This window comes from Felis catus, chromosome B4 (genome assembly GCF_018350175.1).
Source record: "Felis catus isolate Fca126 chromosome B4, F.catus_Fca126_mat1.0, whole genome shotgun sequence".
NCBI classification, from domain to species: domain Eukaryota; kingdom Metazoa; phylum Chordata; class Mammalia; order Carnivora; family Felidae; genus Felis; species Felis catus.
Window position 1 is genome coordinate 119356861 of NC_058374.1, and position 16044 is coordinate 119372904.

At 39.9% G+C, this 16044-nt stretch overlaps 1 protein-coding gene, 1 long non-coding RNA gene and 1 other non-coding gene across 5 annotated transcripts in view; 2 read left to right on the top strand and 1 right to left on the bottom strand.

The window, feature by feature from the left end:
• Positions 1-3301, bottom strand: part of LOC123386701 — a 36754-nt gene extending 33453 nt beyond the window's left edge. For both annotated transcript variants that reach the window (XR_006601003.1, XR_006601002.1), the window contains exons 1-2: positions 3040-3301; positions 191-307 (exon numbers count right to left, since the gene is read on the bottom strand). This is a non-coding gene — a long non-coding RNA (uncharacterized LOC123386701). The remainder of the gene's footprint in view (positions 1-190; positions 308-3039) is intronic.
• A 94-nt stretch (positions 3302-3395) lies between these two features.
• Positions 3396-10238, top strand: SLC25A3 (solute carrier family 25 member 3). 2 transcript variants are annotated; one of them, XM_006933943.4, is made up of 8 exons: positions 3396-3556; positions 3792-3952; positions 5201-5325; positions 7417-7596; positions 8060-8241; positions 8869-9041; positions 9704-9814; positions 9898-10238. In XM_006933943.4, the coding sequence occupies exons 2-8, from the start codon at positions 3796-3798 to the stop codon at positions 10056-10058; spliced, it is 1089 nt and encodes a 362-aa protein (XP_006934005.1). In that variant the 5' UTR covers positions 3396-3556; positions 3792-3795; the 3' UTR covers positions 10059-10238. The 2 variants fall into 2 exon arrangements, with proteins under 2 accessions (XP_006934005.1, XP_006934006.1); XM_006933944.4 differs by lacking the exon at positions 5201-5325 and adding an exon at positions 5495-5616.
• Positions 8547-8797, top strand: LOC111561578. Its single transcript, XR_002744220.2, has one exon. It is a non-coding gene; the product is annotated as a small nucleolar RNA SNORA53 (small nucleolar RNA).
• Positions 10239-16044: the final 5806 nt, after the last annotated feature.

Here is a 16044-nt window from a genome sequence, read left to right on the forward strand (position 1 = left end):
TTGAAGGTCTCATGTTAAAATTAGTTTTTGTTTTTGTTTTTGAGCAGCAGTGGGAGCCTGAATATTGGAATGGTAATGGGCACCTATGGGCAGATTGATGACACTAAGATCGTGAACTTCTAAATTTGCTGACCTCTTTTGCCATTAACAGCCCTTCCTCCTTTGCTTGAGGAGTTTAGTCTCTCCTTACCTGTAAAATCTGTAATGACCCATCCTGAGGTAGTTAGTTGCCTTGTAGGGTCTGCTGATCCTCCTCAAGATTTATTATCAGCACCTCTCACATCTTTTATACACATTGCAGGAGATCCTAGAAGATAAATAGTATGCAAAATTTATATTGACAGAAACCTGGGCAACATGTATGGGGATGGAGACAAAGAATGCTGGTTTGGCTGCATGGTAGTCACCCTCCAGGATGGCCCAAAGATGCCTACCACACTACCACATTGTATCTGGATTGGTCTGTGATCAATAAAATACAGAAGTGCTGGTGTGTCATTTCTGAGATGAGGTTACAAAGGTCACTGCAGCTTCTCTCTTGGTTGCTACTGTCTTCCTTGAATTACTCACTCTGGGGGAGCCATGACATAAGCAGCTCTATGGAGAGGTCCATTTGACAAAGAACTGGAGTGTCCTGCCAATGGCCAAGTTAGGGGGCTTGGAATCACGTCTTCCAGCCCTAGAGACCACAGTCCCAACCAACACTTGACAGCGAACCCATGACACACCCTGAGCCAGGCCATCCAGTTGAGCCTCTCCCAGATTCCTGACCCTCAGAAAATGTAAGATAATAATTGTTTATTGTTTTATGCTCTTAAATTTGGAGACAATTTTATAAGTAGTGATAACTAAAATGGAACAGAATGAATATAATGGTAGATAAAGCCCAATTTATTTATTTTTTAAATGTTTATTTATTTTTGAGAGAGATCGCAAGTGGGGGAGGAACAGAGAGAGGGGGTCAGAGAATCGGAAGCGGGCTCCAGGCTGACAGCACCGAGCCCAATGTGGGGCTCAAACTCATGAACTGTGAGGTCATGGCCTGAGCCGAAGTCAGACGCTCAACCGACTGAGCCACCCAGGCACCCAGACCACGCCAAACTTACTGATATGGGTACAGTAAACAGTGTCTCAGTCCATCGTTTTAGCTCAAATTGCTGAGAGGGACTTTGACAGTTGAGCTGACATTTAAATTCACTGGTAGCTCATATTAAATGAAATTAAAATGCCAGACTTGGTACACTGAATAGGAAAGGTTTTTTTAAATTATTATTCTTTTATAAGCAGGCTCCTTGCACAAGGTGGGGTTCAAACTCATGATTCTGACATCAAGAGTCACATGCTCTACCAACTGAGTCAGCCAGGTGCTCCCTGAATAGGAAAGTGTTGACAAAGATTCTCTCCTTGACCAGACCTTAGTTAGGCTCCTCTGAGCTTCCTTTTCAATTAGGACTGTCCTTGGACATGTCCTCCAAGAGCCCACCTATAGCAAGAATTCTGTCAAAAAGAATGAAATCTTTCCATTTGCAACAACATGGGTGGAGCTGGAGAGTATAATGCTAAGCAAAATAAGTCAGAGAAAGACAAATACCATAGGATTTCACTCATATGTGGAATTTAAGAAACAAAACAAATCAGCAAAGGAAAAAAGAGAGAGAGAGAGAGGGACAACCAAGAAATAGACTCTTAACATCAGAGAACAAACTGATGGTTACCAGAGGGGAGGTGTGTGTGGGGATAGGTGAAATAGGGATGGGGTTTAAAAGAGTACACTTACCATGATGAAGAATAAATAAATAAATAAATAAATAAATAAATAAATAAATAAAATGGGGGAAAAAAAAGAATTGTCACCTTAGTAACTTAGGTTAGCAAAAATCTCCCAACCTTGTTATCTATTTAATTTACTTATTCTTTTAGTAATCTCTACACTCTATGTGGGGAATGAACTTACAACCCTGAGATCAAGAGTCACATGCTCCATCAACTGAGCCAGCCAGGCACCCCACCTAGGCATGATATCTGATCACCCTCAATACCTTATCAAATTCATCATCCCCCAAGTAATATCTGATTATCTTGGCCTGCCTTCAGTAAGAATCCTGTTAGGTCAATTTAGCAAGATTTCCCCTACCTTCTTAGTAACTTACCATCCAATGACCCCTTCACCAGCTCTAACCCTAACCCTAAAATCCCCACAGTTAGACATTGTCTCATTGAGTTCTCATAAACTCTGCAAGATGGATGTTACTCTCATCCCAGGACCAGGTAATTTGTAATTTGTAATTTCAGTGCAAAATGAAGGCCTCTTGTTCACAAATTATTAAGAATTCCAAAATGGTGACAACAGAGCATTAAATCAAGCACAGGCTCTGTACAACGGTACAAGCCGATGGGGCTGCTCCCTGCTTCCATGCTACTTTGAAGAAGCAAGTTCAGGGGTGCCTGGGTGGCTCAGTCAAATGTCTGACTTCAGCCTGGGTCATGATCTCATGGTTTGTGGGTTTAAGCCCTGCGTTGGGCTCTGTGCTGACAGCTTAGAGCCTGGAGCCTGCTTTGGATTCTGTGTCTCCCTCTCTCTCTGCCCCTCCCCTCCTTATGTGTTGTCTCTCTCTGTCTCTCAAAAATAAGTAAACGTTGAAAAAAAAAAATTTTTTTTTTTTTAAAGAAACAGGTTTATAGAGATCAAGTGAATTCCCAAAGTTACTTTATCAAGAGCCAGGACAAGGTCAGAGCCAGAATTCTAACAGGAGTTTAAACTACTCAACTCCCCCAGTTAACTGAGTCTAATGATGGTTTTCTAAATTTATTGAACAAATCTTCTGCCAATCACTTTCAATCTGGCTTATCAAGTAGTGTTAAAATGCATTTATTGAATGTTTTAATATGTCATATAAACTATTGTGATGAACCCCCAAGCTGTCTTGTCTAAAGAGTTCTTGTTGCACATTTTCTTTTGAAATACTTTCCTGTGGTCTATTGGAAAATGCAGACATGTCTATGTGTAATGTCAATGTATGGAACTTAAAAAAAAAGTACCTTAATGGCAGACGTTGTTAACACAAAATACTGCAGTAACATTCTAACTGCAACACCGAAATAATGTATCATCCATCATTCAGGGTTTTTTTTTTCTGTTTGTTTAAATGACTACCACCCTGGGACTCATCTAAATGTAAAAGTCTGGAATTCCTGCGTCAAAGAAAGACTCTTGAAGGTGAAGGCAGACAAAAACAGGAGGTCACCGAGCACTACCGCACACCACTCAAAAACCCGGCCCCGGAATGTGCGCCTGCGCAGAACGAATCCTCCGGCGCAGAAGCCGGGCCGGAAGTGCCGGGGCAGGCGGGGGCGGGGATACGGTTGCTAGGTGAACGTGATGACGCCACGGCACCGGCACTCTTCTCCGCCAATGGGTGCCCCAGCTGTAGTGACGCGTAACGTGCGTCACGCTGACGAAGCGCGAAGGGCACAGATCTAAGGGCCAGGAGGACGTTCGGCCTCTGTGAGCCGCAGCCTTTCCGAAGGAGCGGTTGTGTGTTCGCCATCTTAGGAAGTGAGTGTGCCGGGTCTTCCCCCCAGTGGGTGCGGGGAATGGAATCCCTGTGGGGGGAGCTGCTTAGACTGCAGGCCTGGTCGACCTCCTCCCTTGTGGAGGCCGCCATGACCTCCTCAAGGGCGCGGAGGCGGGCAGAAGGAAGGCCCGTGTCGGGGTCCTAGGGTGCCGGTGACTTTGGCGGTCTGACGGGTCTCTTTGCCTTTCTTCTGACCGCTGCTCCCTGTTCCCTTAGGAAGATGTTCTCGTCTGTGGCGCATCTGGCGCGGGCAAACCCCTTCAACGCGCCCCACCTGCAGCTGGTACACGATGGCCTCGCGGGCCCCCGCAGCAGCCCCGCGGGGCCTCCGGGTCCGCCCCGCCGCTCCCGCAATCTGGCAGCAGCCGCTGTGGAAGGTGAGTTTAGACCCTAGCCCGATTCGGTCGTTGTGTTCGTCGTGGCTCATTCGGCTTTAGTGGCCTAGAGGACGGAGAAGGACACACTTGGTGTTCTGCACCACAGGACGGCGCCCAGTTGCTTGCCCTAGGATGTCAGCCCTTTCCGCCCTAGGCCGTGTGTCGGATCCTTGGCCCTCTCTCAAGGGCGTGGAACGGCCTAGGCACAGTTCCTCTGTGACCTCCACGTCCTCGAGAAAGTAAAGCTATAGAGGCCGTCACTAGCGTCTTATCTTCTCCTCAGTAACCTGCCTGGTCAGCGGGCTAAGTATTGGGTGAACTCTCCTTCGTAGCTGCAGGCCACCTGCAGTTCTTTCTAATTGTATTGTCTGTTACTTGATTTGACTTTGGTTATTAAAAATACTCCTTCCTCTCATAAGTATTCCCAAAGTCTAATATTCCTTGACCCAAGGTGTAAGAGATAATTGGGTCTCTTGTTTTAATGTAATTGGTAGAGGAGGTGACAGCAGCCCCAGATAGGCTATTAAAAGGCCATAGTAATTGGTAGGGATCCCTTTAGTCTTATCTCTCCGGATTCTTTTTGGTTAGACTCAACTTTAGCTTAATTGTGTTTTGAATCCCAGCGGAGTGTAATGTACAGAGAAATCCAAACACCAAATTATAGGAGTCCTGTAGATGTTATCTATATCGTGTGCCTGTAAAATCTAAACTTTTTAAATCCTTTATGTGTTTTGTTATGTCTTTAGTGTGGATAAGAAAGTCCTTATACTGTTGTGTAGTAGTAAATGTATTTGACTGCAGGAATTTGTTTCGTTTTATACTTATATGAATCCATAGGTGGAGATAGTATTGGTTAGTGGCTGGGGTATACTGAGAAGTTTGCAAGCTTTTTACTTGTCCAGTGCTCTGAGTTTGTACTCTGAAGTGTGTTTTTATTAGCACTTAATAACTTGAAGTTTAATTTTAATTGGAAGAGCTATTAATGTTGTAGGAAACATTTAGTATGGCAAAATAGGTAATAGGTAATGTCTCATAGTACCTTCATAATCTAAATGATTCTTTGATTTTGGTAGTAAATGTCTTGTTAAACTAGGTGGAAAATTATCTTTCAACTTAATTGTAAACAGTGGCCAAAGTTGTTCAGTTGTGATAGCATTATCTCCCAGGGAATCTTAGTTCTCTTTCATTCCCATGGCCTTAGTCATCTCTGAAGAAATATTTACCTGATTTTTTTTTTCAACCAAACAGAGCAGTATAGCTGTGACTATGGATCTGGCAGATTCTTTATCCTTTGTGGACTTGGAGGAATTATTAGCTGTGGCACAACACATACAGCATTGGTTCCTCTAGATCTGGTTAAATGCAGAATGCAGGTTTGTTTTGCATGCTGGACTAAAAGTGTATTTTTGAAGCATGGCTTTTAAGTTGTAAAACATAAGCATCTAACAAGCTGCGTGGAAACCTAACTGTCCAGGAGGTAAGTTGATAACCAGTAACATGAGATTTATATTGAAATGCATGGTGTGTCTTGTCTTACTACAGAGTACAGTTGCGAATATGGCTCCATGAAGTTTTATGCACTGTGTGGCTTTGGTGGGGTCTTAAGTTGTGGTCTGACACACACTGCTGTCGTTCCTCTGGATTTAGTGAAATGCCGTATGCAGGTTTGTATTGAGACGGCAACATTGAATGTATCTTCCATGTGTGATTTAATTGCAAATACTTTTAAAGAGCTTCACAAATTTGAAGACATTACAACTGCTAGAAACTTCAGGAAACCAAACCCAAATTTTCTTAACTCGTGATCTTTATTTTAATTGGTTTTGTTTGTTTTGTTTTGTCTATTTTTTGAGAGAGACAGAGACTGCTTGAGTAGAGGGTGGGGGGCAGAGGAGGGAGAGAGAATCCCAAGCAGGCTCCACACTGCCAGCACAGAAACCGATGTGAGGCTTGAACCCGTGAAACTATGAGATCATGACCTGAACCAAAACCAAGAGTCAGACACTTAACTGACTGAGCCACCCAGGTGTGCCTCAAGATTTTATTTTTAAGTAACTTCCAACATGAGGCTCAAACTTAACCCTGCAATGAAGAGTTAGTTGCATGCTCCATAGGCTAAGCCAGCCAGATGCCCTGGAATGCCTCTCTTTGAAAAATAAAATTGTAGGCAGATTTTTGGATCCCAAACCCTGGCTATAAATTTTTTTTTTTTTTTTTGCTGCTGGACTGTTTTGACTAGAGTTCCTCTTCAAGGCCTGCTGGTTCTTTATGCTCCCAAATTGTCATTTTATAAGCAGTTACATGACAGAGTGGGTAATCATTTGTGTATTTTTGAAGTAACTTCATGTCCCTGTTTACTGATAAGATCAGGGCAGAACATTATGTACATTTAAAAAATACTCATTATTTTAGTGTTAAAATTATGTAGGCATAGCTTCTTGTATGTTTACATAAAAGTTTTTTGCAATTAGAATATTTTAAATTAGGATTATTGAAAAAAAATAATCAAACGTCAAAAATTTATTTGCCCCAAACAGGATTAGAAGTCCACTTACCTAAAAGAGAGAGGAAGGTGAAGTAAAGGAAAGTGAAATAATGTTAGCAGGCAGGAAGGTGATATATACCAGCCATTTTAGTACTGGCAGATATAGTGAAATAAGATTTTTTTTTTCTTTTCCCATTAGTTAATAGAATGGATATGAAATACACCTTTGCTGAAACTTAACGCACGTCTCTTGAAGTGAATTTAATTTCTTAAGTCAAAAGATAAATTCTCATTATGTCCATGTACCTTCTCAGCTTGTATTTTTTTTTTAATTTTTTTTTTTAACGTTTATTTATTTTTGAGACAGAGAGAGACAGAGCATGAACAGGGGAGGGGCAGAGAGAGAGGGAGACACAGAATCGGAAGCAGGCTCCAGGCTCTGAGCCATCAACCCAGAGCCCGACGCGGGGCTCAAACTCACGGACCGCGAGATCGTGACCTGAGCTGAAGTCGGACACTTAACCGACTGAGCCACCCAGGCGCCCCTCAGCTTGTATTTTTTAAATTTGTCTTAACTTCATAAAACTTCGTAGTATAAACTGCTTAACAGGCTAACATACATTAGGGATATAGACTTATTACCTAGGCAGTAGCTTTAAAACTAAATTTTTTAAAGTGGTAGAGTTGGATGGTGAAAAATCTGAGTCAGTTTTATGTATTTTTCTAGGAATTTTACCATCTTAAGTAATCCTCCAAATTAATTCTGACTGAAAGACCTTAATGTATAAAGTTACATTTACAAAGATAATTCTAGATATTCAGTTGATACCATGCAGTGAACTTGTATTTATCTATCTTTTGTGTAGTTACTGAAGTTTATTATAGAACCAAAAGGAAAGACTAATAGCAAAATTTAATATTTATGAGAAGTGATAGCTCTTTGGTTAAATTAATTTTTTTCTTCTTGTTTTAAATAAAGGTGGACCCCCAAAAGTACAAGGGCATATTTAATGGATTCTCAGTTACACTGAAAGAGGATGGTGTTCGTGGTTTGGCTAAAGGATGGGCTCCGACTTTCATTGGCTACTCTATGCAGGGGCTCTGCAAGTTTGGCTTTTATGAAGTTTTCAAAGTCTTGTATAGCAACATGCTTGGAGAGGTATGTAATTTAACTTTGAAATTGAAGTCCTAAGCTTTAACTTAAAGTTTAAGACCAAAAAGGATTTTTTTTTTTTTTTTGTCTTGCTCACCTTATTTTAGAACTGAAGAAATGGTCTCAAAAAGGGTAAGCAACATGCTTTAAATCAGGAGAGACCGAATGAGAAAAAATACATTTTTTAAAATTTCAGTGCTGTTTTTATTCTACTGTGCTCATTCCCAAGTAAGTTGGATTTTGAGTTTTTTAAAGAGGTCTCGGATTCCTTGTGTAGTTCAAGGGCCAACTAGATGTTGGCACCTAGATGTTCAAAGAATAATTCACATTGTACTATGGTTGATAAGGTTATGAGAGATTATAAACTTTCAGTCTCATCCTGAAATGTAACTATTTCCTTTAATTGTCCCTTAATTGAAAACAGCCAATGCAGCAGCAGTACATGTTCCTTCTTACGCTTTTCAATTAGGAGAATGCCTATCTCTGGCGCACATCACTGTATTTGGCTGCCTCTGCCAGTGCTGAATTCTTTGCTGACATTGCCCTGGCTCCTATGGAAGCTGCTAAGGTTCGAATTCAAACCCAACCAGGTTATGCCAACACTTTGAGGGATGCAGCTCCCAAAATGTATAAAGAAGAAGGTTTAAAAGCGTAAGTAAACATTTGTCTAAAGTTATAGTGTAAGAAGGGAAGTGCTTTTGTTAGCAGTAAACCTACCAAACTTTTTTTTTTTAACTATTATGTTATTTAATGTCTGTTTCTCCCTTAAGTAGAACCTAACAGGCAAGGACAAGTTGATACATAGCATGAGCCCTGAATTACAGGTTTTTCTTAAGAAAGAACTGGTCAGTCTGCACATAACTCGATACTTGACATTAACTGTTAACTTCTGGGAAGAGCTTGTTAGAATTGTCATCTGTGTTTACCAGCTAAGAATTGGTATATAGTCTGGCCACAACATGCTTCCTTAGATCCACCTTTGTGGATGCTAATCTTGAACTGAGTTCTACTTGTAAACTTTCTGTTTCTTGTAGTTCCAGTCAGAGAAACATCCAGCAACTTCTTCGGTTGTATAGTCAAAGGTGCTTGAGTCATTGGCATGTGAGATAAATATACCTGCATGTTAGTCCTAGGTTCTGATAGAAATGACACGCAATTGTGCTGCCATTTTTTTTTGCTATCAGGACTTGACTGGTGTGCGGACACTTCTGTTAATAATGAAAATCTCTGCTAGGTGAATAAAGACAGCTGAGTAAAATAAGTCTCCTGATTTCCTAGATTCTACAAGGGAGTTGCTCCTCTCTGGATGAGACAGATACCATACACCATGATGAAATTTGCGTGCTTTGAACGTACTGTTGAAGCATTGTACAAGTTTGTGGTTCCCAAGCCCCGAAGTGAATGTTCAAAGCCAGAGCAACTGGTTGTAACATTTGTGGCAGGTTACATAGGTATGAATTATTTAGAGCATGTTTATGAAATTAAGAACAAATAATCATTTCCATTATTGGCCTCTTTTTGTGAGGAAAAAAGTATTCCAAAGAAGTCTTCGCATAGCATTTTATATGCCTTCTAGGATTCATAAATGCTTGTTAGCTTCTGAAAGAATTGTTTTCTCGTTTGCATGTCTTAAGTTTTGGCATGTATTGATTTCACTCCCTCATCATTTGGGTTTTTGGTTTGTTTTTCAAGAATACTTTTTTTTTTTTTTAATTTTGAGAGAGAGTGTGAGCGGGGGAGGGGCAGAGAGAGAGAGGGAGAATCCCAAGCAAGCTCCACACTGCTAGTGCAGAGCCCTACGTGTGGCTTGATCTCAGGAACCACGAGATCATGACCTGAGCTGAAATCTAGAGTCAGACTTTCAACTGACTGAGCCACCCAGGTGCCCCTCAAGAATACATTTTAAACACAAAGAAAGTGTTGATTAAAATGTGAATATAAAGACTTTTGGAGGATTGTTTTACATGGGGTAGACTGCCATATAACTTTTGTCAGTCTCACTCTAAATTTCATTTTTTTTTAAATAACTAAAAATTAGGAAAAGGTTGTTGGTTGTCTTAATGAATTTTTTAAATTGATCCCATGCTGGATTATTTATCTTGACTTTTTTCAGCTGGAGTCTTCTGTGCAATTGTTTCTCACCCTGCTGATTCTGTGGTATCTGTGTTGAATAAAGAGAAAGGTAGCAGTGCTTCTCAAGTCCTCCAGAGACTTGGATTTAAAGGTAGGATTCTTTTTTGCTCCTCTAAACCAAGAGTAACACTTAGGTATATTTCATTTCTCATTCATGTGTTATGTTTCAACCAGGTGTATGGAAGGGACTCTTTGCCCGTATCATCATGATTGGCACTCTGACTGCGCTACAGTGGTTCATCTATGACTCTGTGAAGGTCTACTTCAGGCTCCCTCGCCCTCCTCCACCTGAGATGCCAGAGTCTCTGAAGAAGAAGCTCGGGTTAACTCAGTAGATTGATCAAAGCAAATGTGGACTGGATCTGCTTGTTGATCAGTGTTGAGGAAAGTGCAAGAGAAACTTTTATATATTTGACAGTGTAGGAAATTGTCTATTCCTGATAGAATTACTGTAGTACTCTTGCCTAAGGCGAGAGTTTCAAACTTACTGTTGAAATAAACCCAGCTGTTCATGATTTGTCTGTGACTTGATGGTTATTTTGAAAACTAGTTTCTAAAGATTTAATGCTAAAATGGAAAGGATTAAGTGTTAAAACCTCAAGGAAAAAAATGCAAATTAACCACTGTTGGTTTAGTACTCTGATCCCTACTCATAAATTGTCGTGTGTTTCAAGTTTTGTCAAACAAGAGAGTTCCTATATTTTTAAGAAACATACCTGAATTTTCAAAAAACTTGATTTAGTTGTAGTTAAATTGAAATATGGATAAATATTTGTGGTTATATTTTGAGAAGTAAATTTCAGCATATAATCAGATTTTTGCAACACGTACTATACTTTAAAAACTCCTAATGAGTTTGCTAATATCATTTGTTTTTATTTTATTATTTATTTATCTTATTTGGGGGAGAGTGCAAGTGAGCAAGGAAAGAGAGGGAGAGAGAATTTTAAGCAGGCTCTAAGCTCAGCCCCTGAGTCTGTCACAGGGCTCTCAGTCTCATGACTGAGATCATGATCTGAGCCAAAATCAAGAGTTAGGAAGCTTAACTGTTGAGCCACCCAGGCTCCCCAACTAATCCTCATTTGTAAATCTAGGGGTCCCTGGCGGGGAGTTGGAGGAGTGGTTGTGAGTTTGAGCCCTACATTGGGTGTAGAAAGTAATCTAAATTAGACTGATTGTTAGAATGATAGTTATTTTTTGTAATTTTATTTCAAGATTTTATTTTTTGGAAGTAGTCTCTAATCCCACACCCAGTGTGGGGCTCAAATTTAACAACTGCAAGATCAAGAGTCGCGTGCTCTACTGACTGAGCCAGTCAGGCACCCCTAAAATGATAGTTTTTAAAAGGACCAAAGCACGTGAAAGCCAAAACTACTTGAGGTAACAATTCTCTTCATACAAACCTGACTTTCTAAATTACAAAAAATGTAGCTGTAAAAGCACCTAGAAAGTAAGCCACTGTTGAGGTTCCGCTTATATTTGGTTAGGAAGTGTTAACAGCCCAATCTAACATTTTTCAAGTCTGATTATTATTTACCTTGGGGCTTCCAGTATCTGGATTGAGTTGACAACGCTTGTGTAAAGTATATAGATGGGGCCTCAGGAAAAAACTTATAAAGAGTCTTGAGGGAGAGAGATGTTTTCATTACAAACCCATGTTGTAAGGTGAGTGAACTAAGTTTAGGAACCAGATACATTGAGTTGTGTGTTAACTTCTCTGTGTCATCACTTGTTTTGTTTAAGATTATAGACTTACTTTACCAATGTTGCAGAGAGAAAGGGTTGTGGGTGCAGTGTGAGCCAGACTTAAAAGGTACAGGTGTAGTCTGAACCCACATAACTGGCATCACCAGTGTGTGTTAGTATTGCTGTGTAACAAATCAGCTGAAATCTAATGGCTTCAGACTTAAAATCTCAGGTCAGGAATTCAGGAGCATCTCTGCTGGACTCTTTGCTTTGGGTCTTATAAAGTTAAATAGTCAGGTGGTAGCTCTGAGGTCCTTTTTAAAAGCTTTAACGCTGAACACCGGCTGGCTTGGTAGAGCATACAACTCTTTTTTTTTTTTTTTTTTAATATGTTTTTAATAAAATTTACATCCAAATCAGCATGTAGTGCAACAATGATTTCAGGAGTAGATTCCTTAATGCCCCAAACCCATTTAGCCCATCCACCCTCCCCACAATCCCTCCAGTTCGCCTGTTCTCCATATTTAAGAGTCTCTTATGTTTTTTCCCCCTCCCTGTTTTTATATTATTTTTACTTCACTTCCCTTATGTTTATCTTTTGTATCTTAAGTCTTCATATGAGCAAAGTCATATTTGTCTTTGACTAATTTCCCTTAGCATAATACCCTCTAGTTCCATCCATGTAATTGCAAATGGTGTAGAGCATACAACCCTTGATCCCAGGGTTGTGAGTTAAAGCCCCACGTTAGATGTAGAGCTTTAAAAAATTTTTTTCCTTTTTAATTTTTTTAATCTTTATTTTTGAGAGACAGAGTGTGAACAGGGGAGGAGCAGAGAGCTTCCATCTGAAGAAGGCTCCAGGCCCTGAGCTGTCAGCACAGAGCCCGACACAGAGCTTGAACCGTGAGATCATGACCTGAGCCGAAGTTGGATGCTCAACTGACTGAGCCACCTAGGTGCCCCCCCCCCCCAAAATTTTTTTTTAACTTATCTGGGCTATAGAGCTATTCTAAGCATCATCTCTCTGTTACTGGCTCAGTGTTTCCTTAAGATCTGCATCATGGTGGCTCCAGGGCATTTGAACATAATTTCAGGGCTTTGAGGTGGAGCCAGGCAGAACCTGGATCTTCTTTAGTACTTAGCACTGTGGAAGTCATAGCATCACTTCACTATACTCTGTCATGACATCAGAAGTCTCAGAAGACTAAATCCCAGCTTCAGGGGAAAGGAACTTCTGTTGGGAGGAGTGTGAATCATGTAAGAAGAACCTGTAGGGATGGAAATACACATATTTTAAGCCAATCCAAAGATAGATTGGACTTGAAAACAGGATATGCAGTTCAGCCAGCTCTCCTTGTAAGAGTTTTATTTTTATTTACTAAAAATACATTTTTTTTTCAATGATTATTTTGAGAGAGCATGAGCAGGGCAGGGGCAGAGAGGGAGACACAGAATCTGAAGCAGGCTCCAGGCTCTAAGCTGCACAGAGTCCAACGCGGGGCTTGAACCTATGAACTGTGAGACCATCACCTGAGCCAAAGACAGACACTTACCGACTGAGCCACGCAGGCGCCCCTTATTTATTATTTTATTATTTTTTTAATGTTTATTTTTGAGAGGGAGAGAGCGTGAGCAGGAGAGGAGCAGAGAGAGAGGGAGATAGGATCCAAAGTGAGAACCACGATGACAGCCGGATGTGGGGCTCAAACTCATGAAGTGAGATCATGACCTGAACCAAAGTTGGACGCTTCACCGACAGCCACCCAGGCACCACAAGAGTTTTATTTTCAAGAAAGACAGATTTTATTTGAGGGTATTTACAAGTGTACTGTGTTCAACTTGTTAAGAGTCACTTGTTATCTGTATAGAGATATATTTCAAAGCTATTTCTGAGAGAAAGCCATTTCAGCCTAGAAATTCAAGAAAAATGCCCACTTAAAGTTTTGTGATTCTCATTTTACATTTTAAAATTTATTCATACTGAAATAACATGACATTTTAAGAGCATTGTTTTTCACATTTGGTTTAAGAAAATGTCCACTCCATAAAGCAGAACTCAGTGGAATGAGTATATGTGATTAGTTTAATAGAATTATGTTGTAATGCTAGGACAAGATAGAATTGCCTAGTAGTTTCCAGGAGGGTCAGATATGTTTCAAATTTTCTTTAAAAGCAATTAAAACTGAGAAAACTTGATTTTTGCTAAATTATGAATACTTTATGACACAACAAAATTGAACAGAAGTAACAGCTGAATCAAGTCATCTTTATTGTGTGAAAGCTTGAAACGTTTCACCATGTTTTAAAACAAGTTTGCTAGTTCCTACCAAAATAACACCAGCATTTTTCACAGAGCTAGAACAAAGAATTCTAAATTTGTATGGAACCAGAAAAGACCCCAAATGCCAAAGTAATGTTAGAAAAGAAAGCCAAAGCTGGAGACATCACAATTCTGGTCTTCAAGCTGTATTACAAAGCTGTAATCATCAAGATAGTATGGTACTGGCACAAAACCAGACACGTAGATCAATGGAACAATAGAGAACCCAGAAACGGACGCACAAATGTATAGCCAACTAATCTTTTACAAAGCAAGAAAGAGCATGCAATGGAATAAAGTCTCTTTAACAAATGATGTTGGGAAAACTGGATCACTTTCTTATGCCATACGCAAAAATAAACTCAACATGGATGAAAGACCTAAATGTAAGACAGGAAACCACCAAAATCCTAGAGGAGAAAACAGGCAACCACCTCTTTAACCTTGGCCACAGCAACTTCTTAGTAGACCTATCTCTGGAGGCAAGGGAAATAAAAGCAAAAATGAACTATTGGGTCCTCATCAAGATAAAAAGCTTCTGCACAGTGAAGGAAACAACAAAACTAAAATGCAACTGACAGAATGGGAGAAGATATTTGCAAATGACTTTGCGAATGACATCTGATAAAAGGTTATCCAAAATTTATGAAGAACTTATCAAAGTAAACACCCAAAAAACAATCCAGTGAAAAAATGGGCAAAAGACATGGACACTTTTCCAAAGAAGACATCCAGGTGACTAAGAGACACACACAAAGATGCTCAACATCATTTATCATCAGGGAAATACAAATCAAAACTACAATAAGATACCACCTCACAGCTGTCAGAATTGCTAAAATTAACAACACAAGAAACAACAGGTGTTGGCGAGGATGCAGAGAAAGGGAAATGCTCTTGCACTGTTGGTGGGAATGCAAACTGGTGCAGCCACTCTGGAAAACAGTATGGAGGTTCTTCAAAAAATTAAAAACAGGAATACCCTATGACCCAGCAATTGAACTGCCAGCTATTTATCCAAAAAATACAAAAATGCTGATTCAAAGGGGCACATGCACCCTGACGTGTATAGCAGCACTATCAACAATAGACAAATTATGGAAAGAGCCAAAATGTCTATCAACTGACGACAAATGGATAAAGAAGATGTGGCATATATATACAATGGAATATTACTCGGACATCGAAAAGAAATCTTGCCATTGCAACAACGTGGATGGAACTAGAGTGTATTATGCTAAGTGAAATAAGTCAGAGAAAGATACATGTATGATTTCACTCATGTGGAATTTAAGAAACAAATGAACATAGGGAAAGGGAAGGAAAAATAAGATAAGAGGCAAACCAGAGACTCTTAAATACAGAGAAAAAAGGTTGCTGGAGGGATGTGGGTAGGGGGACGGGCTAAATAGGTGATGGGCATTAAGGAGAGCACTTGGGATGAGCACGGGGTGTTATATGTAAATGATGAATCACTAAATTCTACTCCTGAAATCACTATTACACTGTGTGTTAATCCACTTGGATTTAAACAAAAATTTAAAATTAAAAAAAAAAAAGAAACTTAGAAAAATGAGTTTAACATTTCTGGGATACCATTTTTGGGATAGAAAAAATGTCCAAAATGTTCATGGTGCATAGCAGTCTTGCTGCTAAATTAGGAATTGCATACTGTTTCTTTAGCATAAGAAATTATATATAGTTGACCGTTGAACAACTCAGGGTGGTGGTATTAGGGGTGCTGATTTCCACCACACCCCCACCCCCGCCATACATACACTGTCAAAATCCCATATACAGCTTTGACTTACCCAAAACTTAACTAGTAGTACCCTACTGTTGACAGGAAGCCTTATTGAAACAGTCAACATATATTTTGTAAGTTATATGTATTGTACTGCATTAGGATGTACTATTGTGATACCCTGTGGGGTGTAGAGCTATTTCCAAAAAAATAGTTCCATACCATGTAACTTTTGTTGTATTAGTTAATGGCTTTGTCCTTTATTAGATGTGCCAGGCACTTCAGATATGTTAATGGTGGGGCTCCTGGGTGGGTCAGTTGGTTAAGCATCTGACTTTTGATAATCGGCTCAGGTGATGATCTTTCGGTCATGGGATCAAGCCCTGCTTCAGGCTCCGTGCTGAGCATGAAGCCTGCTTGGAGTTCTCTTTCTCTCTCCCTCTCCCCCACCTCCCCTGTGTTTCTTTCTCTCTCTCTCAAAATAAAATAAACTTAAAAAAAGGAATAACATCTTTTAAAAAAGGTATGTTAATGGTAATATTCACAGCAGTCTTGTGAAGCAGAAATTGTT